We start from the raw sequence: 23272 nt of genomic DNA, 5'->3' as shown, positions 1-23272 counted from the left end.
AGTCTGTTTTTTCTATTAACAAAAGTTTATTGGTAGAAAATTTGCAAGAGACTTCTTAGTAGCCCAACAACTGGTAGATTATTTGTCCTACATAAATTTAGGTGGAATTAGATGTCTTAGTGCTTCAGACCCAAAACTCTTTAACTTCTGTAAAAGGTGCAAGAACAAGATGTAATTCGGCTTTGGTAGAAAAGAGAAAAGAAAGAGAAAATCAGAGGTATTAGGCAGTACTGAAACGGAGGAAAATGGCTGAGTTAAAAGAACTAGAAATAAAAAGAAAGAAAGAAAGAAAGAGAGAGATTAACTTAAGGAAAAAAAAAAAAAAAACGATTTGAACAATACAGATTGAAAGTGAGATCAAAACTTTCAAGCAGTCAGTCTAAGTAACTGAAACAAGTAATCATAGCTATTATTGTTAAAAACTTTTAAATAGTGTTTCCACGTACTTAATATCATTTAAGCTCTTATTACCTTTTAGTATGTTGTACAATATATATATATATATATAAATAATTAATTTATATTCTATTATAATAACAATTAGGATCTATTGTAATAACTGAAAAAAACTCGGAACAAGAATTGGAGGTTAGGGAATTGACATGGGCAGCCATAATGTCCGCTCCCCATAACTTTCATTACGTTACTTTCAAAAACTTTTGCGTTTGAGGGAAAAAAAAAATTCAGAATTGCACATTATTTTGAAAAGTTAACTCATTGTTTCATTTTTTCATTTTATTGAATTCGAAAAAATGTTGAGAAGTTCTATTAAAGTATTGTTTTTCGTTTGTTTACTAAATTTTTAGGAGCGCGTCTTAATTTCTTCGAAATTAACAGAAGCAATTTGTTGACATGTTATTTAAGAATTCTTAAGTTACAACTGCTCATTGGGAGAAGGGTGGCCAATTTGTCCGCATTTTTCTTTTCTTTTCTCTTTTTTATAAGAAGTTTAACGTTAATGTGTAATATTATTCGAAGATGTCTTATAAAGTTTCTTCACTAGCTCAAATAGCAATTCTTTGGTTAGCTTACGCTGGTTTACTTATCTACTATTATTAGCCATTTGTATGGCTCTGTGTTTACTGTATAGTGTTGCAAATGGAAAGTAGCACACAGGTTGAGAATCACTGGCCCAAGCCTTTATTTAGCTCTTGCAGGCATTCATCATCAGTACACCATTATCTTATAAAATGTCGCGGGTCAGGGAAATTGTTTGGTCTTGCGCCTGGAAATGAGGGAAAAGTCAGGGAAAATGATGAAAGTAATTTTGTAAGAACCCTGGAATTAGAATATTCCAATAAACTGGATGTCCATTGGTTCTGAAAAGATTAAAGAGGAATTGTTACTACTACTGATTCGATAACAAGTATACCGAAAGCACTACCGCCATCTACTTGGCTTTGATTTAGCAGTATCTTGTAGCAACTCCTTAGCAGTATCTTGTAAGATGCTGATCCAGTATCTTGTAGCAACTCCAGAGTTTGAGTTAAGAGGGTCTAGAAAGCGTGAAATTATGGCACTGGGAGCTTCGTTCCGTATCGGTCGTAGAAAATTTTGCAGATCGGAATTTAAAAAGCAATCAACTTATGACGGACCACAACACAACAGCTTGAAACAAGCCATTAGTCTTATACCGATTATCGCAAACTAAGATATATATATATATATATATATTGCGTTGTGTTGGCTCAAACCCGTACGAAATGAGACCCGCAGTTTTCGAGATTGTTATTTCCCATCCCAAGTTTTACAATTTTGCATTTACGCCTCTCACTGTCTTCATAAGCCTAGTAAGCCTAAGAGGTCAAAAGTAGGAGGTATGCCCTAGACCGGCTGCATGTTGACAAAAGGCATGAGTACATGGATCATGTGTAGAGAGCTTTGTCCAGCATGTATTCGAGTGAATGTGCGGTACAAGGCTTCATTGCGCTATTCAGCTATACCTCGGCTCTCCTGTCTTGTCCTCTGATGAAGGTGCGGACGGCTTAGTCGTAGAGCTATACCGTTCCTGGAGCGAAGGGGTCGTAGGTACTAGTGCATGCAATATAAACTCTATTGGAGTGGACAAGTTTCTTTTACTCTGCAAAGTACAATATGGAATGTTAAAAAGATTTCACAGTGATTCAAACCGACGTGTGACAATATAGTAGTAAATATTCATCTCATGCATAAAACGTGATCAGGAAAAAGTGTCTCCGAATACAAATTTAAAGCTCTTTATTGTAGTTTAGTTTCCCAATGCTCTAGAACAACTCTCATGCTTTCTAGTATGTCCCAGTTTATAACTATGCATGTATAGAATGTTACTGGAAAAAGAAAAAAAAAATCAGTAATGAAACCATGAATGAAAGCAATAAAAAAATTTACTACTTTTTAATCATAAATTATCACGATTTCTTAACGTATACCATTGTTTATATTGTTAATTCACTAACATCTTGTTTCTTCCGTTAATTAAAAAAAATATATATATGGGGCCGCGGTGGCTCTGGTAGAGGGTTCACCTCTGGTGTGTGGGGGTTCCTGGTTCGATTCCAGCTCGCGCCAAGTGGACAAACACCGTGTGCGTGAGTTTTCTTGTGATTCTCCCGTTTCCTCCCACTATTCATTCCAGCATTACATTCAATTATCATCACAGTCTCCTTTAGCTAAGCGGCACATCCGTGGACGTAAAATTCAGACTCCATTAAAAAAAAAGAGGAGGGGAAAACTTCACTTGGACCGACACATTCCCAATTAGTGTAAAAAATGAACTATTTCGCAATTAATACTTAAAATTCAAAATGAAATAATTTCAGTTTTATATCCTACGGTTATGCCGTGTTATGGTGATAATGAATGAAATGGTGGAATGAAGATGATGGGAGGAAACGGAAATAGTCCGAGAAAGCCCAAGCGCACGGTATTTGCCCGCCATTTCGCAAGCTGGGCTTGATCCCACGCATCAGTGGTAAACGCTCTACCACTAAGCCACTACATCCCATGAGAATTCAAGAAATCATAGGTTTCGTTAAAAGCAAACAATCATTACACTTTCTGGAAATGTATTTGTAATGCCTTTATACAATATGTACAGTAAAAACTTCTGTAAGTAAATTTATGCTAATACATGTAGACTAGAGAAAGGTAATAATACTAATAGTAAGTAGGTACAATATTTACATACATTGTACATATATAAACAGTACGTTAATAATCACAGAACACAGTCCAATCACAAATACTGAAACTATCACTGCAGTTCTTTCTTAAATCTGTTTTGCTTTCTATAGTGAAAAACAAAGATAACGAGTACTCAAAAAACACATTTACATTAATGCACATATATACAAATGGTGCTTAACGCGCACAACCCATTAAAAGCTGAGCGACTTAATCGCCGCCAGGGATTTAAAAATATATATACTGCTTTCTAATATAATTTGAATACCGATTTCAAATACAGATCACAATTTATCGTCGAAACGAGAATTGAACTTTACTTTTGAAATAATTTAAGCACGTTACGGTTTATAAGTACACAGAAATAATTTAGGTACCAAAATTACACATTTAAGAAATTATTATCTCCGTGCAACATTAATTGTAATTTTACACGTCAGCTGTAAGAATACTGATGAAATTCATTTTGAACAGATCGTACATAGTCCAGCTAATGTGGTTCACACCTGTTCAGATTTACAAGTGACAAATGATTATGAGCAAATGTGCTGTAAGCGATGTTCGTAGTTTCGTGTTTGATTATTCTGAAAGATACACAAGTTCCTGTATTTTAAAACAGTTGACAGAATGGACATTGAATTGATATTAATGCATACTGAGTACATGTTTTTTCGTCGTAACAACGAACTCATAACTTTCATTGTTACTATTTTTAATGATGATATTGGGCCTTATGCAGGGACGTTTTGACCTATGATTATCGTCATACTAAAGGCTTGACTAGTGCAGGAAACATGTTAGTCAAGTCGACCACTTCTGAATAGAAATGTGACTATTGTGACTAAACAAACAAGAGTAGAAAGAGAAAACAATTGCGGAATGAAGATTATAATTTTTTTGAAACACAGGTCGAGTAATTCAAAAAAGGTAAGCTACGCGATCCGAACTTGGAATCAATTACGAAACAAAAACGTTAATCGTTCACTACTCCTGCGTTGGCAGTTTATCACAAACGCATTACTTTCGTTTTTAAATTTCTTCTATAAGTGTTTTAAGGATCACTCTTCAACTCAATTTCAGATAAGCACGGTGTTGAGAAAAGTGTTACTGATTGGTTTTGTGAAAAGATGGAAAAGAATAAAAAGTCTTCCAGCAACCGCGGTCCTGTTACTGCATTTCCACAAGACTCCTCTCCTCTGTATCATGCAACTTCAAAGATTATCAAAGGGAAATTTTAACAGCAATATACGCTGTATGGAGGCGAATCGTTTTCCATTTTTTCGTTGCAATACAAGCTGTATTTAAATTTCTCCCATATACATCATAGTGGTCCCAGCTTTATATTTGTTTTACTTTTTACCGATCCACCCGCCCCATTAGTTTTGTCTTCCACTAAATGTAATCTACCTTTAGTTCCCCTTTGATGCCTGGTGGCATTAGACGATTGAAATTCCACCTTAAACTATGGGTCCACGTTTCATATAGCCTCGATGCTGAAAGGGACGCGAAATTCCAGTCGCCTTAGTAGCACTAGCCCTGACCCTGCATTTCAATATTGCATCTACAAAGCACCTCACTGTATTTCTCTGTTCTGTAATTCTTCCCCTTCGAAGTGCTTGGCGAAATTGTTTATAGTGTACACTATAATCCCGTTTAACTGAATCGCTACGAAAAAGCCTTTCCTGTACTGTGTGTCTAATAGCTATTTATCAAAGAGTAAGCTCATTCTACTTACCCACCTGCCAGTTGTGAGTAGTAATATTGTATATTAGTACACAAATTACAACTGGCAGGTGGGTGAGTGCAATGAACTCACTCTTAGACAAATTGTAGAGGAAAGGCTTTCTCTTAGAAATTCGGTTACACGGGATTATAGTCTGCACTATAAACAATTTTGCCAAATGCTTCGAAGGGGAAAAATTGTAGAACAGGAAAATACAGTACAGATATATATATATATATATATATATATATATATATATATATATATATAAACCTCTACGCCGATTTAACTGAATTTTCGTTCAATAGTGTGTTTTGTAATGTTTTGAACTATGTTCTGATAAGTAATTCACTACTATGTTCTGATAAGTAATTCACTACTATGTTCTGATAAGTAATTCACTATGTATACAATTGCTTTACTTGAGAAGCAGGGTAGGCTGGAAAAGAAGGAAAGAAAGAAAAAAAACTCCTCTTTCCTTTGTAAAGTTTTCGCCTTTCAAATTGATATACAATTTATATGCATCGATTTTTCTGCTTTCATGGTAGCAACTGTGACGGTCAGAGTTTGATTCTTATTGACATACACACGCACACACACACACATACATACTAGTCTGATGACCCAGTTTTTAAAAACAAAAGGGACTTACGCATACCTACTTACGTGAAATTGTTGAAAGGAGATTTTAAATTCGACAATGCATTTTTAATACGGTACGCTTCATCTGGCTCTATATGTCACTTTATATTTCCATTGAAAACATTCAAAAAATTCAAAAGACGTTACACTAACGATGGAGAGATACATCTGAGCAGACACAGATCTATTATGGATTCTGTAAACTGTCTTGAAACTCATTCTACATTATATTTTTCATTCCTCAAATGACCAGTAATACCAAAACTATAATGCATATTGCATATGTTATTATATGTAATATTACCGTAATATTGTAGAAAAATCACAATACTAAGATATAATGTTGACTAGACTTACTTCAACATATGTAATAGAATCATAATTTTACTAACTAATATACAATTAACAATATTTAATGTTTGAATCGGTTTAAAAGAATGACGATATATCTTTCTGACTTACATGTGAACCATCTCAGAAAGAGAAAGAAATAAAAGCAAACATATTAAACATTACAAAAATTGTTTTTCGTTAGTCAAACAGTATAGAAGTATATAAATAACAACACAAATAAAAATAATTATAAAATCTAAAGAATATTATAAATTATTAGGTAAATATACAATAAAGAAAGTGCACAATTCTGAGATTTACATGTGTCTATTTCCCGCTATATATCAGACTATGACTGACAATACTTAACAGTGTTCATGTTTAGCCAAATGGTTGACACATCTACGTTTGATATGTGTACTCAGGGCTCGATACACGGGGAAGACCACAATTTCACTGTAATTTCTGTACCCTGAGATACCTGAACTATTTTAATAGAAATTAATAGCACTGAGGCTGATACACTATATTTAATAAACGGGTGTAGAAATATACATTTTAAAATTATTTTTGGCAATTTCATAGTCACTCTCTCTGAAAATAATGAAGACCACTTTAAACTTATTAGGATCATGAACAAAACGGACACAACTACAAAGGACTATTTGCCTTTAAACTGTTACGAGGTATATAAATTAAGGCGTTTGTTACAAAAATTTTTACTTTGATTTAACTTTCAGGAAATGAAGTTTTGGACACTACATAGTATAAGTGTCATTAAATGGTAAATACCAAGCCGATACGTCTTTCGCTATTTTTTATTTTATTTTATTTATTTATTTATTTATTTATTTTTTTAAAGTTTCTTGCTGCAAGCTGTTAAATAAATAAATAAAAGTAAAAACTTAGTCTTCCACAAATAATGATGAATCCCATGTTTTTATGTATAATGTGTGTTCCGTAATTTTATGTCCAAACTGAAAGATTTTTGCAATACACACATAGTAGTGAGTCTGGAACCAATTTTGACAACGTCTTCAATTGGATTGGTTAGAGGCCTTGTTGGTAGCAAAATGCATATAAATCATATTAATGTTATTTTTAGAACTAATCCTAAAATACAAACAAACGAAAATAATAAGATTTTTATTAAGTGATGATTTTATTACTGTAAGATGGTGATATAGATTTTTTGGTGGAGAATAAATTGTGAATGAATTTAGTGAAATTGTAGATAGATTGTAAAAAGAAAAATGGAACGAAAGGTGACATATTTATATACATATAAAATTTATTAACGAAAAACGAAGTTATTAGGAGACCGTCATGACCAGTAGAAAAAAATGAGTTTGATTCATATTACATTAGAACAAAATACTTAACGTTAAATTTGGACGAAGATAATCTCGATAAAAATTGGAATACTCAAATACATATTGCTTATTTTAGTGTTCTGTTAAAAATAAATAAATAAATAAATAAAATAAACAAAATGTAAAAAATTGTGAAGTCAGAGAGCTCTTCCTATTGTCTGGCTGTCGAAGTCAACAGGATTGGCTATCGAAATCATACCAGGAATATGACGATCCGATTAGCAATTGCCAGAGCACATAATAGGTAAGTATTAACCCGTTGTGTTCCGGTGACATCCGTGTGGATATCAAAATACTCCGTTGCAAAATACCAGTGACATCCATGGGAATGTAATGAATACGTATCCTTTATTGAGGGTCGTATTAATCCTAGAGATGAGGAAATTTTTTAGTGGATGCAAGGCACGAGTTAGTTCTACTATTTCTCCTTAGGTGGCAGCACCTTAAAAGTTTTCTTCCAGTAGATGTCAAGCATAAGAGAGCATTCAATTACGACACACATGTATTTGTTTGGACAATCAACAATTGACATCTTCGAGGTCGCAAAGAATAAAAAGCTGATCTCCGGTCAGTGTTGACAACCTGAGGCAGCATAAAATCCCTTCAAAACATCGAAAATTCCCTTTTTCAACCCAAGTGTTCCTCAATGCAAATAATTTTAAATGTTTGTGTGTATGTGTGTGTATGCACATGCGCGAGTGCACAAAAAGTATATTTACTGAACTTCATACAATAACTATGCCCTATATAACGATCTAGACACTCTTTTAACAATAAATGAAAACCTGGTATCCCAGCACGCACATCAGAAAATGGCATCTGGAACGCAAGGGGTTAATGATAACGAAGCTTTAATTCAACAATTACGAAAGAGAATTCTTATTTTTCAACGATAAGTACTAATCATAATCTTTTCCTATTATTCCCAGACAAAGCGATTGTTTGTATTACGAATGTAAGAACTGTGAAAATTTTGACATAACATGAAAGAGGTAAGTTGCAATATTTCCCCTGTCAAATTTTCTCTTTCTCACCTTGAATGCCGTACATAAATATGCACATCCCTACAAGTACATATATAAATATTAAAGAACAATCCATCATTAATATAAGAGAGATGACACATTGAAAGCTGTCTCGTAACGTTAAATATAGATTGTATTCAAAGAGCGAAAAAATAATGAAGAATGAAATGAAACAACCTGGTCATATTTTGTTAAGATTGTCGAACACTTATCCATTATATGCTCATGGAATTCCACGGATTGTATGAAACTGTGTCTAAACAGTAGATGGTATTTATGTGAGTACCGCTAAGTTTTGAGTTAGTGTGTGTAATGATCACCAACATTTTAATAACTTTTTGTTGATTTTAGTGTTTTCCGTCAAAAAAAGACTAGGTTGAATAAAATGTAAAAAGGACTGTAAAATCAAAGGTCCTCATTAATATCGGCTGCCAAAGGCACCAGGACTGAGAGCAGAAATCATGCTTATACTGCTCTGATTATGCTGAGACCAAGAAATACTGCTCTAATTGTGATTTCCAAGACATACATCAGGTGAGTGTTAGTTAATAAGTAACTTATATTACAAGATACGTAAAGTTTAGAGGTAAAGGAAGCAAATAACAATTTGAGTATTAATGATATAGTTCATATGAAACAAAAAACAAAATTCCTATATGAAAACTTGATGAAATACAAAGGAATTAAGACATGGATGAAGGTATAGAAAAAAGAATAATTATCATTAAGAAGTCGAAACTAGTGTGAATTCATCATCAGAAGAATCTTTTGTAATAGAATCTGTGAAGGTACGTTTACAATCTGCACCAATATTGATCAGTATTAAAGGTTTTCATATCAACAAGACTGAAGAGTGCAAAGAGCAATCAGCAATAACAATTGACCAAAAGGTTCGTTATGGCTGACGCAGTATTGGTATGTTTCCAATGATGACAAGGCTACGACCAGTGCAACAGACTTTTGACAAAAGAAAATAAAATAAAATGCATACTGATAGTGTGTCTAACACCACTAGAAACAAGAGCTTCTTCGTGGCTAAGCAGTTACCGTACGCACCTTTAGCGTGGGAGATCCGGACTCCATTTCCGGTGGGAGCTCATGTTCTGATTCCACGTTAATCAGTAGGTCCACGCCTCATATAAGCCTCACTGCTGAACAGGACGTTAACCTCAAAATCAACTCAACTCAACCACTAGGAACAGATGCAATCTACGCGCGAATAAATGTAAACAGGAAATACGTTTTCAATACTTGTTTAAGTAATTTCGAATACCTGCATCACACTACGACATTGGGATAACAGAAATAAGAGCAGAATTACATTCCCTAACACAGAGCGACATACAAAAATCTTCATTTCGTTCCTCATTTGTTCGCTCTTAAATCCTTTTTCAGTAGCAGGGACTCAACCTAAGCTTTAATGCATAATCTGATCTCTGCGGGAATCCATTTGTAGCCACTGAGTCCTGCACGAAAGATGGAATTATTAAATTGTCTTGCTGTAACAAAGCTCTTCTGCCTTAACTCAACAATATTTGATTTTTTTTTTTTTTTTTTTTTTTTATATACACCTTTAACTTTTCAATGTAAGTAATCCTTCTGCAAATAACGCCTTAATTATGATCCACCAATCTATTCAAAGAAAACAGTATTAAAAATAGTTTTCCTTTTCGACTTCCTCAAACACTCATTTAGCTAGTCTTGGCACTGACTACTGCTTCTCGTATCTTGGGTTTGTATCGCAAACTCATTCCATCCATAGTAATTACTGGTATATGCGGAGGGTGGATATGAGGTTTTACAGCCACTCGTCTCCCTGCAATATCGATCTCATAATGAGCGTCTTTACTCATTATAAAGTCAGTTGTGACCACGGACGCGGATCCTCCTTCTCTGTGTGACGGGTGTCTAATAAAGCCAAGGCAGATCAATTTGTTCAGAGTAAAACCATACCTGCAATCAGAATTTAAAAAAAAAAAAAAAAAAAAAAAATCATTAAATTTGCTTACTTTGGTAATATTAACAAAAGGAAGAAAAACAAATACATGCTACTCAAATGTTTTCTTGAGCTCCTCCGTGGCTAAGCGGTTAGCATACGCGCCTTTGGTGTGGGAGACCCGGGTTCGATTGCCGGCGGGAGCTCATGTGGTTCGGATTCCACGTTAATTAGTAGGTCCACGTCTCATATAGCCTCGCTGCTGAACGGGACGATAACCTCAAAATCAACTCAAATCAACTCAAATGTTTTCTTTTACATTATGTTTTCTTTTACATTTATGCTGTCAGTATCGGTTACGTTCAATCGTCCAGTAATTAATGAATTAAAAAAAAAAAAAAAGCTGACACTCATTTCTAAAATGAACTCACACATGTTCATTAAAACTTTAACATACACCAAGTATAGCTTTTTAAAAATATTAACATTTATTTATGTGCCCTGAAACTGCCATTCTGATGAGGATTAATTGTTCGAAAAACATCAGGAAAGGAACAATTTTTTTTTAACTTTGAAGTCTTACGATTATGCACTGAGGCTAGAGGAGACGGTGCAAATGAGAGTGGATGAATAGTGGAATGATGAGTGGAAGGAAACGGGAGAACCCCGAGAAAACCCATCTACACGGTGTTTATTCATCGCAAAGCTCACTTTGCAGGAGTTGGGATCGAACCAGGGACCTCACACGCCAGAGGTGTTCAACTGTGTGATAGAGCTTTAAACGCCGTTATTTCTGGCTTTCATTACCACAGGCTTTCCAATGCTAATGAATATATATATAGGACATCACGACGAAAAATATAGGTGGTTTCGTGAAGCTGTGAAAAAAGAACATTTCAATTATTTCCGATATTGAATATGACAACTTAGTCTTACGAAACTGAAAATACTTAGCAATTAAACTGTCTGAAAACATTCTTTTTTTTAAAAAAAAAACACTGATGTCTTCACAAGAATTATAGCCGTAACCCGATGCAGCAAATTTAGCAGCCCACAAGGCCTCAGCGATAACGACTTTGTCAATATGGGTTTTGTTCCAGTGATTGTGAGATACATGACTGTTCAATGACATTTGCCAATCGTGAACCGTAAATATACATTGTTGTGCACTTCTCAATTTTGAGTTTTCTAATATGAGTTTTTGTAGACGCGTGCTGTACAAGAGCACTCTTTGCACGATTAGCCACTGAGAAGTATTTGTTACACCAAATGCACCATAGAACTTTTTAATGAATATGACGAAACTAGTTTATTTTTTGTTCCAGTTTGTAGATGTATGAATACTTTTTGCGCTAACTGTATATTGTTTGGTCGAATTATCTTTAGACAATGAGAAGAAAAGGACGAAACACAGAAGAGTCTCCATTCAACCACACTACTGTGGAGACAAAATGTTCCCCACACCTTATTTCCTTGTGTTATTTTCACAAGTGGAAGTAGCAATGCCACAAAAATATAGGGGGTTTCCTTAATACGTAGGAAATCTATGAGTTTATAGGAAGCGATGCAAATATATATGAAAAATAGGAAATATAGGAGCATTGAAAAGCCTGTTACCAGTATAGGTTGCTGCATAGCCACATCATTAGCAAGTGCTTCTTTGAAATAGAGAGAGAGAGAGTTCTGAGTTTGATTCCCGGTAGAGATGTAGAATTCCTTGTGCTGACCCAGCATCGTTAAGAAATTAAGACTGAACTCCCGCCTACAAAGCAAAACAGTGATGCGACCACACATGCTGTTCACGTATCATTAAATTAAAAGTGTACTTGCTCATAAACCTTCTGGGCTGTAACACAGGGAAGTTTAGGTTCTTAACTTTGTATTTCAATTTATATTTCGATTACTACGATTCGTATTCCAGCAATTTACGAATAGTAATAATAATAACTAGCAAAGCCGCACGTCCTGCGCAAGAGCAGGACACTATTGTCTGAATGATTGAATTTATATATATTCTCCCGTCCCCCTCCCCTAGGTTCTACCGTCAAAGTGAATGTATATAAATTCAATCATTCAGACAACAATGTTGAAAATTTGATCGAGATCGGTCAGGTGGTTCAAGAGTTATTAAGTTTTATTTATTTTTATATATCTCTCTCTCCTCCCCTCCTCCTACCCTAAGTTCTACCGTCAAAAGGGGTATGATAAAAATCACCCCAGGTCCGAATCTCATCTATGTTGATAATTTGATTAAGATCGGTTCGATGGTTTAAGCGTGATGAAGTCACAAAGACAGTCACTTTTATTTTTTTTAATGCCCCATTCCCCTCCCCTACATTGTGGAGTCAAAGAAAAATGATGAAAACATCCCAACCTTATCTATGTTTAAAGTTTGATCGAGATCGGTCGGGTGGTTCAAGAGTTATTAAGTTTTATTCATTTTCATATATTTACCCTTCTCCCTTTCCCTTTCCTAACTCCTACCATCAAAACGAAATAATAAAAACCTTCCCAGGTTTAAAGTTTATCTATGTTGAAAATTTGATTGAGATCGATCAGGTGCTTCAAGAATTATTAACTCACGAACATTGTCACTTTTATTTTTATATTTATTGATTTTTGTATATTTCCCTTTCCTCCCCATCCCTACGTTATTCCGTCAAAGTGAAATGGTAAAATCCATCCAGGCACGAACGTCATCTATGTTGAAAATTTGATTAAGATTGTTTGTTTGGTTCAAAAGTTATTAAGTTTTATTTACTTTTTATAATTTCCCTCCTCTAAGTTCTACCGTTAAAGTGAATAACTAAAAACACTCCCAGACCAGAACTGAGTCTACGTCAAAAATTTGATCGAGATCGGTCGGGTGGTTCAAGAGATTAAGAGTCACAAACATAGGCGCTTTCAATTTGAATCTGAAGTTTTTGTTCACAGACATTGCTATTAATATATAACAAAACTAAAAATTTCAAAAATTCAACGTTTAAATATATTTTGATATTCAGAAATTTGTCTCAAAGAAACTAGTTCCAGCTAGTTAAGTTAGCGGTCGTGAAGTATCGGTAACGTAGATTTATAATGCGCAAACCTACTTCCTTCGCTTATTAATAAAAATTCAAACAACTTTATGTCCGAATTAATTGAGAATAGAACACTCATTTATATGTATCTTATTTCCTGGAAAATATATTATGAGACACGCAATCAAACGTTATTAAAAGCTTTCATTGTTGCTGTAAAGGAACATAGCTTCAATTCCAGGTGATACAATTAACACTATGCTCGTTGGAATCTTCCGTTTTTTAACAGTTTCTTATTCCAGCAATCTATTCAGTATTTACTTACTCATGTATATATACCAAAATTATAAAACGTGAAAATGATGATTTCGTTTCTCCATAATTGTCAAATTACTTACTTTCAGAACATCTGAGAGAACAAGTCAAGATTCTATTTTTCGACCCGGGTTCAAACCCTGCTCCCGCCAAGTGATATTTGTGGTGGATAAACACCATGTGCGTGGGTTTTCTCGGGGTTCTCCCGTTTCCTCCCACTTTCTTCATTCCACCATTTCATTCATTTCTCATATTCACCGTCTCCTTTAGCCTAACCGGCATAACCGTGGGACGTAAAAATCAAAGATTTCATTTTCTATTTTTCGAAATATAACAAGGAAGGAGGATATTTCAAACCTACAAGGAATGAGGGTATTTTCGATTTAAAAAAAAAGAAGAAAATAGAAAAAGAAAAAAAATAATAATAAAAAAAAACAGTACTAGGGCCTTTACGTATAATATATGGATTCTTTGATTACTTTTATTAGAAAATTAGTATTGATACAATAAGCTTGGAAATGCCTTTAAAATCTTTTCATTACTTCGTTAATACGCTATCGAATACAGCCAAAACATTGAAAGAAGTAGACTCTATAACAGTTGACTAATGTCCTTCGTTCGTGCTATTAACAAAGATTTGTTTCATGTATGTATTATATACCCTGTATAAGTTACGCATACTTAATTGAATAAACAATGCAGTATATTTATATATATGTGTGTGTTAATTACCCAGCAGATGTAGTAAATCCAACGTATTCATTATTTCTGTACACAGGCTCTCCACCCCATGGCCACGTATCTTTATCTGGATCAATATCTTCTAGTTGAAACAGTACAAGTCTTTTAGTGACACCCTGTTGTTTCTGTTTTTGCAATGCGAATTTTCCAATAAAATATTCTTTCTGGAAGAAAAAGAAAGATGATAATATTCACGAGTACTACAATAAATTTAAAAAATAACAAAAACAAAATATGTATCAACCGACTTCAACAAATGCGCTAAAAAGCACAAGATAATAATAATAAAGAGCCTAATATAAAATTAGTTTAGACGGTAATTTTATGAGGCTTAATCTATTAGACTTGGAACAAACTTGAAATCTATTTTTTTTTATATGGAAAACATACAATAAATTATTTTCTTTTTTTAAGCTCTTTATTATTATTCTTATATTCTACTTTTTAGCGCTTTTATTGAAATCGGTTTTATTGTTTTTTAGTGCGTATTTGAAGTTTCTTTTTTTTCTTTCTTCTTTTTTTTAAGGTGATTTAATCATTCCACTCTTTCATTACCCAAATAATTTAATCAGATATCAAAACTAAACGCATGTCACTAACTTCCTATAAAATTGGTTGGTTACGAAACATGCGTGACCATATATATATACACAGGGTGACTGGTAATTCGATGCATTCCTTGCAAGGGGATATTCTACAAGTATTTTGGAACATATGAAACCTATATGAAACGGGAGTCGCAAATCAATAGTTTCTGAGTAGTTTGCACATGTGTGATTTCTTTTAAATTTGGCGGTTAACGAGAGGTGCGCGACAAAGCTTTACCTTGACCCACTTCCACATATCGTAGAGCGCTGAAATTTTGTAAGTGTAATCCTGCATACCTATGTAGGTCATGTAGTAATGTACACCTCGTAACTCTGCACCGTTGTTGTGTTATAGCTCCAAACGTGAAGTGAGGGGTAGTGGTCGAAAATCCATCACTGCACCTCAGCAACAGCCTGGCAATTAAAAAAGAAGTACTTGCCCCTAAGAAACGACTTCATGGTTGGGAAGAAGTGGAATGAAGATGGTATGTGGTCAAGAGAAAACGCGAACTATGACGAATTTCATACCTAGGGTCGTGTATCTGTCTGGCCAACAATCGAGCAGTGAACGAGGGCGTTGTTTTCCAGGAGGCGGACACCTTTTGCCAGTGTGCCACAGTCTGGGATTTCACAGAATCCCAGAAGGCAAGCAGCAGTGAAGCATAGTATATACTGGTCATTGTGGTACGCTTTGAACGGTAAGCAAGTAGTAATGCCCGATGCTGATCCCAAATAAATATGATCATCACTTTAGTTGCTCAGAGTTGAACAAGGACTTCCTTTCAAGATGGTAATAGGTGTATTCGATCACTATTTATTTATTTATTTATTCATTTATTTATTTACATGTGTATTTATGCAAGGGGATGACTCAAGGAAGGGTTTGGACCTTCAACTCCGGGGTCACATCGGTCTTTCAGGTAGGTCTAGGATTTGGGAAGGAATTGCCCTGGCCTTCTAGAAGGTAGCATTCCGGCCTTCGCCTGGTGGGAGTGAACAAAACCATCGAAAATTCAGTCAAACCAACGACAGGGTGCCGACGTACCACCACCAAAGGAAGTCCGTGTTCAATTCTGAGCAACCAAAGTGATGTTCACGTTTATTTGGGATCAGCATGAGGTATTACTACCAGCTTTCCAGGCAAAGTGTACACAATTACCAGGCTATACTTAACTGCTGAGTGCGTTCCGAATTTCTGTAAAGTCCCAGAGTGTGGCATGCTGACAAAAGGTGTCCGCCTCCTGGAAAACAACGCACCCGTTCACTGCTCGAATGTTTGCCAGACAGATACACGACCCTGGGTATGAAATTCGTCATAGTTCGCGTTTTCTCTTGACCACATACCATCTTCATTCCATCTTTTCTTAACCATGCAGTCATTTCCTAGGGGCAAGTAGTTCTGCGACGTTGCCACGCTTTTTTCTGAGGTGCAGTAATGGATTTTGGACCACTGCACCTTAACTTCATGTTCGGTGCACAGCAACGGTGCAGTTACACGTTGTACATTAGCACATAACCTACGTAGGTGTGTAGGATTACACACACAAAATTTCAGTTCTCTACGATATATGTAGGTGGGTCAGGGTTTAGCTTTGTCGCGCACCTCTCGTTAAGCGGCAAATTTCAAAAAAATCAGACATGTGCAAATTACTCAGAAATTATTGATTTGCGACCCCCGGTTCATATAGACAAAAATGTTTCAGTGTTCTTGTAGAATATCCCCTTGCAAGGAATGCACCGAATTACCAGTCACCCTATATATATATATATATATATATATATATATATATATATATATATATATATATATATATATATATATATATATATATATATATATATATATAGGGTGATTCACGAAATCCATAACAGGACCTTAACTCACCTCCTATTGCACAGAAATCTTTGAAACAAAAAATTTTATTACCGAAGTGCATGTGCTAAATCGCGTGGTGATGCTTCTGAAATCAGGAGCAACTCCTCTTTGGGGGACAACTGCAAAATTTTAAATGGAAATAGAGGTTAATTTTACCCCCATTGAAACAATCATTAAATTTTGAACAACTTTCAGAGGAAACACTTTTTGCCATGTCTCTTACCGTTTGGGAGCATAATACGTTAATGCGAGGATTTCCGCATGCTGCAACTCAAAAGAATAGCGAGTAATTGTTTAAAACTAAAGCGAAGTACGAAAGTGTACATGAGGAAGCAATTTCGAAAATAGTGACGTCTCTATTGGGGGCGGCCAACTTCACAATTTCAAATAATTTTGCTTGCGTTGAAAGAAGCATTGAGTGATTTTAGTAAGAAGTGTCGGTATCGGTAATAAATAATAACATTCATGACGTATAAGAATTTGGAGGCATTCCGAATGCTAATGGTTTTAGGGGAATACAGGCAAAATTATAGGGCTGCAGATTATAGATTACACGTTGCACGCTATCCAGAACGGCAAAGCTATTTCCTATAATCTTCTGCGGAAATTAGCAGCACGATTGCGGCAGACAGGAAACTTTCGTCGAAGCTACGGTGTCTGGAGAGAAGTCATACAAAATGAAAACATTGACATTGATGTACTTGCAGCTGCTGCAGTGAATGCATATGTACAAAGTAACTTCACGACAGATCGTACGAGAGCGTGGTATCGGTCAAGCTAGTGTACTGCGTATTCTGTGAAAATAGAACTTTCGTCCGTACGATCTTTCTCTGCATCACAAACTAAGTGATGCTGACTGCTATTCACGGCTTCTGTTATGTAGCTCGGTAGTCAACCAATTGTGAAAACATTAGAATTTCGTAGTCTTCATTATATGAACTGATGAAGCACACTCTGCAGTGATGTGAGAAGTCAATCGGCAACGACAATGCAGCATTAATGTGTTGGGTGGAATTCTAGGGACTCCGGTCTTTGTGTTATTATTTTTTGAGGGTTATTTAAGAGGTGTAATGTTTCATGATTTCTTACGGGACCATCTACAGCTGCTATTGGAAAATGCACCTCTACATATACATCAAACGATGTGGTTTCAATTAGATGGCTGTCCAGCATATAACGCTGGCATCTGCAGGGAAGAGTTATATTTCTGCAACGCTGGATCGGAAGAGGTTCCAATTCACAGTTTTCTTCGAGGTCTCCCGATTTGCTTGTGTGGGTTATTTTTTTCTGGGGTCGAATTAAGGGCCCTGTTATGAATAGACCAACTGCAATTCTCAATATAAAACAGAGCACTACAACCCCAATCCGGAACATCAACATAGCCGAGCTTGAAGCTATTGCTCGTAATTATGTACAGCGAATAAATCGCTGTACTGTTGTTCGTGGACACCACTTTGAAATGTTGTGAAGCAAAGGCTGCATCTACTACATTCTACAGAAGGTAAGACGATTCTTTAGATATGTACGCATCTTTCTGAAATTGCCCTATTGTAAATAACCAGGCTCATGCTTCCATGTTTTGCTCAACCCTTTGGTAATAGTAAATTCGTTCCTTTCTTCGTTTCGATCAATTGTTTCTTATTTCGTTTTGTTCTAGCACCGTAAATCATATAATCTTTTTTGCCCAACAACTCAGCTTCTGTAGCAGACATAGGATACCAACTGTCATGAACTATCGCCTATGAAAGTGATCCAACATTTAACACTTCTTTTAACGCAAGCAAAATCAACCCTCTGTTTCTATTTAGCATTTTGAAGTTGGCTGCTCCCAACAGAGGTATTTCTGAGACGCCACTGTTCTCGAAAATTGCACCCTTTGTTTCCTCATGTGCACTTTCGTACTTTGCTTTAAACAATTACTTGCTATTCCTTTTGAGTTGCAGCATGCGGAAATTCTCGCATTAACGTATTGAGCTTGTATGCTCCCAAATGGTAAGAGACATGGCAAAGTGTTTCGTATGAAAGTTGTTCAAAATTTAGTGATTGTTTCAATGGGGGCAAAATTAACCTCTGTTTCCACTTAAAATTTTGAATTTGTCCCCCAGAGGTTTTCCTGAGACGCCCCTGATTTCAGAAGCATTACCACGTGATTTGGCACATGCACTTTGGTAATAAATTTTTTTGTTTCAAAGATTTCTGTGCAATAGGAGCTGAGTTAAGGCCCTGTCATGGATTTCGTGAATCTCCCTGTATATATATTTTTTATACGCGTTTCAGAACTATAGGTGTACATACACATGGTATTAGCACTATCTTCTGTTGAGGAGTTTCATGGTATAGCTCTAAAGATTATTATTACATCCTGATGAATTCTATATGGGACCAACTAGAAATTATCCTCTTTCAAACAAGAAAATAATAATCAAAATCTGTGCACCTATTATATGTGATCACACACACAATTATGGCATTAACACTGTCAACCATTCAAAAGTGGTCTTTATCTGTGACCACCAGGAAAGTATGCTTTTTCAAATATAGAAAAAAAAATCATGAAAAAGACATATATCCTTTTTTGAAGTCGGTTAGTTGAAACTGGAAAGGGCTATCGATACTTTTGGAAAATCTTGATACGAAGATTTCACAACTTTTTGCAATTCTTTTTTGACTAATTTATTTTAATTTCATGTCACATCGATTATGCTTTAATTCTCAACTACTCTCACCAACGCAGTTGATTTGCATGTTCCTTTAAGAGAATTTTCAAAATTTAGTATATTAAACCTGATTTTACTCTCCATATAATCTTTTGATAAGGCACGAAGTCGCCAAGAAATATTATAGTTTCAGGTAAGTTTCCTTGCTTCCAAACCCCCCTCCCCCTTTCTACATTTGCAAGATGACTATCGAGCGCGCATACACGACTAGTGGTAAGTATACCACGTTAAACGTGGATCTCGTTTCACATAGTACTGCTGCTGAAAAGAAATTCTAAATTCTAAACAAAATCTCGAAACAAATGATTGGTGAATGAACATAACATTCAATGCACACATGAGTATTATGTTTTCATGGCTACCATAGTAACACGGAACTTCCCCTGAAAAGCCATACTGTTGTTGTTCGAACCCAACAAAAGTAGTGGCACAATCCGCATGGCCCGATTGTCTAAGCACCGATCTCAAGAGTGAAACATATGTTAGTTGTTCCAGGAGAGCACTAGGTATTCAGTGATTCTGCTTACCGACACAGCACGCTAGAGATTCGTGATGGACGCTTGAATCAATCAAATCTTTTTTCTTTAGATTTTCCATTAACTTACAATTACTAACCATTTTATCAGCCGTGAGACCACGGGGAGGATATGAAACGTTATCTTTCTACTTTTTTAATAAGCCTTAAAAAATTTAAAAAAATTAAATGTCAACCTCCATTTCTCTACACATTTTAATAATTACATTTTATATGTAAGTGTGTGTATGTGTGTGCTTTTACTTTGTGGGAAGAAAGTAGAACACTAGTTAGAAAAATGTTTTTCTTAAAATACATTTTTCTGCAGAACAAACTTTAAATTTGTGAATCATCGACAAGACACAAATGGATTCCGTCCGATGAATTGTCTTTTCTCAATAACTTTCGAATAGATGCAAACAAATAATAATAATAATAATAATAATAATAATAATAAAATACCACCACTATATTTTTTATAATTATTTGAGAAGTGACTTTACCCCCCCTTTTTTTTTTATTTAAATTCCAAACAACAGAGATTGTTCTTATTCTTCAAAGAAAAGCTTCATATTTCATAGAATTTCAAAAACTTTCACAGAAGTTGTCTGATTGATTATAATCCCAAGCTAACCTTGATTAGAAAGCCTCACAGAAGAAACTTGCCAACTTGAATCGAAATTAGTATATTTAGAAGTGTATTTTCAACCTATATTTCGAATGGTAGAACTATGCTCCACTAAAGTACTCCTGAGATCAAAAGTGTTAAATAATATAAACTTACATCCAACTTCACTTTGTAGCCTCGTCCTACTTCATATGGAGTTGTTACGCTGTCCAATTCTTCAGCCCAGAACGGAATAAATTTCTCAATTCGCAGGAATCTGAGAGTAAGATAACCAACATTCCTGGCGCCATAATCTCTTCCAACCTGCAACCGAAATATAACTTAATTTACTAGGTATACTGATCTAACAAAGGAAAACATGAAACAAACTTGTAGCAAGTACTACGAAAAATTTCCTTAGAATACGCTAAATAGAAGCAAAAGAATTTGTTGATGTTTAAAAAAGAAAAGGAACGCTGCACTGGATAATAACAGTAGATGAACAGTATCTTCAGAATTTTAATCCTTTTAATGTGTGGACAAATTATTTTTCTTTACCCCATATTCATCATCGTTAATAATAATAATAATAATAAAAAAAGAGTAAGAAGGCTGACTCTTAGCTTACGAAATCCAAGGGTTATCACTGCAGACACAAAGGCCCTCTAAAGAAAAGCATCCAATATTAATTCAGTCCAATGCAGATAATTACCTACTCAGTTCCTACAATTCTATTTTCTACACCTTCTTTTTGGCCTTCCAAAGATCTTTCTCTGATATTTTCCAACTAAACCAAACTAGAACATTCGCAATCAGGTTACTGACTCGAATCTCACGACCGGTCATTCGGACTGAGACTATCTAGGATATTTCCTCAGTCATGCCTGGCAAATGATGAGATGGAACGGATGGAACGGTTCTGTCCAACTGCCTTCCTGTGCCGATTGTTAACAGTTTCCAGTGCAAAATGGCTTCACAACTGTTCTGAATGGTTCTCTATATATACTATCTTTCAATAGGTAAGGAAGGTATCTTTCTTATACTTAAAGTTCATTTCTCTTTTATATATACTCCGACGTATAATAATCGGATTTGCACATATACATACTTTTACAATTATACAGTTCTACGCTATTAAAAATACATAACTAACAGCATTTGATTTATGCGTTTTAATTCTCCGACTTCACATGATGTAACCTTACATAACCATTCTCTTTATTCATACATCATACCATTATTAGTCAGTATTTATGCAGCGCTCCGTAACAAGCTCACATAGATACTTTATAACATCCACTGCATGAATGAAAATTCACAACAATTCCTAATCATACATATTTGATTAACTTTGCTCTAATCTCCCACACTTATACAATTAATATTAAACTTTTCATCTTAGATACCTCACCTAAATCGCCATATATTAGATAAATATCTTCACAAATTATTCATTATTGGACACAGTTTCGCCTTCATATAACTATAACAAATAGTATAAACTATCGAAAGAAAGTTAAAATATATTTTGTAAGTACCACTTTTCTGACCACATTTACAAATATGCCTTTACTTCACTCCTATCTATCCCAATGAACTGTATCCCGAACCTTGTTGAGGCCGCGGTGATTCAGTGGTAGAAAGTTTATCTCTGGTACGTGGGGTCCTTGGTTCGATCCCCGCTCAAATCAAGTAAATTTTATGATGTAGAAACACCGTGTGTGTTGGTTTTCTCCCGTTTCCTCCCACTTTCTTCATTCCACCATTGCCTTCATTTCTTACCATTACCGTCTCCTTTAGCCTACCTGGCATAACCGTGGGAAGTAAAATTGAAAGATTTCATTTCATTTCATTTGGAATCTTGTTAATAAATGAGTAAATATCTATGCACCAACGTGCAATTCCCACACAAGCAACGTCTCGATTTAATTATACACATTATATTCACTCACTTCCTAATGAATACAAATATAAGTCTAACAAAAGTAAATAACGAATATTAGTCTACAGCCACATTTCTGAAATTATTTCTCTGAGAGTTTCTTACTAATTATATATATATATATATATATATATACACGTATGTATGTATCGGGTCCATACATACATATATATATATATCTAGTCCAAAAGTCCAGATTCATAGGCCCATATAGGTCAATTTCGCTATGGATAAAGATACGAAAAAAATGAGAGAGCAAAGTTATTGGAAATAGATGTTTTCAATCTAAAATGGTGGACTTTTTCAATTGCGCCAGCTATCTGGGCCCCACGCTGGTAACGCGCTCTAAGTTAAATAAGAAATCAACGTGTCCAGTTCGGTAGGTTGTTCGAACGGAACGTAAATGCATGCAAAAATAACACGGGAGGTGTGCGCATTGCTATGTGAGAGAACCTGGAACACCTGAAATCTTACCCACTAATGCTGTATTGTTGGCATGGTAAGGGCCCAAAAGGGGCAAGAGATTGCTGACTGACAACGTTACTTTTTCCATTTGCTTCTTTTGTATTTTATTTCATTTTATGTTTTGTAGTATATTCTTTTTACGTGGTCGGAACACTTTCCTTTTGTAATTGTTTATATTTTTTGTGTATTGATTTTTTGAACAATATATGCACATAACGAACAGAGTGAAAAAGTGAATGACTCGACCTCGACTCAGACCAAGGCCTCGGCATACCGTATCGATGCGTTAACCAC

General features: G+C 35.2%; 1 protein-coding gene across 1 annotated transcript in view; it reads right to left on the bottom strand.

The window, feature by feature from the left end:
• Nucleotides 1-7580: 7580 nt before the first annotated feature.
• The window catches only part of LOC145684417 (pyruvate dehydrogenase phosphatase regulatory subunit, mitochondrial-like), a 79575-nt gene continuing 63883 nt past the window's right edge, over nucleotides 7581-23272 (bottom strand). The window contains exons 15-17 of the mRNA XM_081756759.1: nucleotides 20749-20895; nucleotides 14262-14434; nucleotides 7581-10211 (exon numbers count right to left, since the gene is read on the bottom strand). Of these exons, the coding sequence (XP_081612885.1) occupies nucleotides 9950-10211; nucleotides 14262-14434; nucleotides 20749-20895 (582 nt within the window). The 3' untranslated portion in view covers nucleotides 7581-9949. The remainder of the gene's footprint in view (nucleotides 10212-14261; nucleotides 14435-20748; nucleotides 20896-23272) is intronic.

Source organism: Thermobia domestica, chromosome 1 (assembly GCF_964235325.1).
Source record: "Thermobia domestica chromosome 1, izTheDome1.hap1.1, whole genome shotgun sequence".
Taxonomy (NCBI): domain Eukaryota; kingdom Metazoa; phylum Arthropoda; class Insecta; order Zygentoma; family Lepismatidae; genus Thermobia; species Thermobia domestica.
The sequence above is the reverse complement of the archived record's forward strand: the minus strand, read 5'-3'. Positions and strand labels throughout refer to the sequence as shown.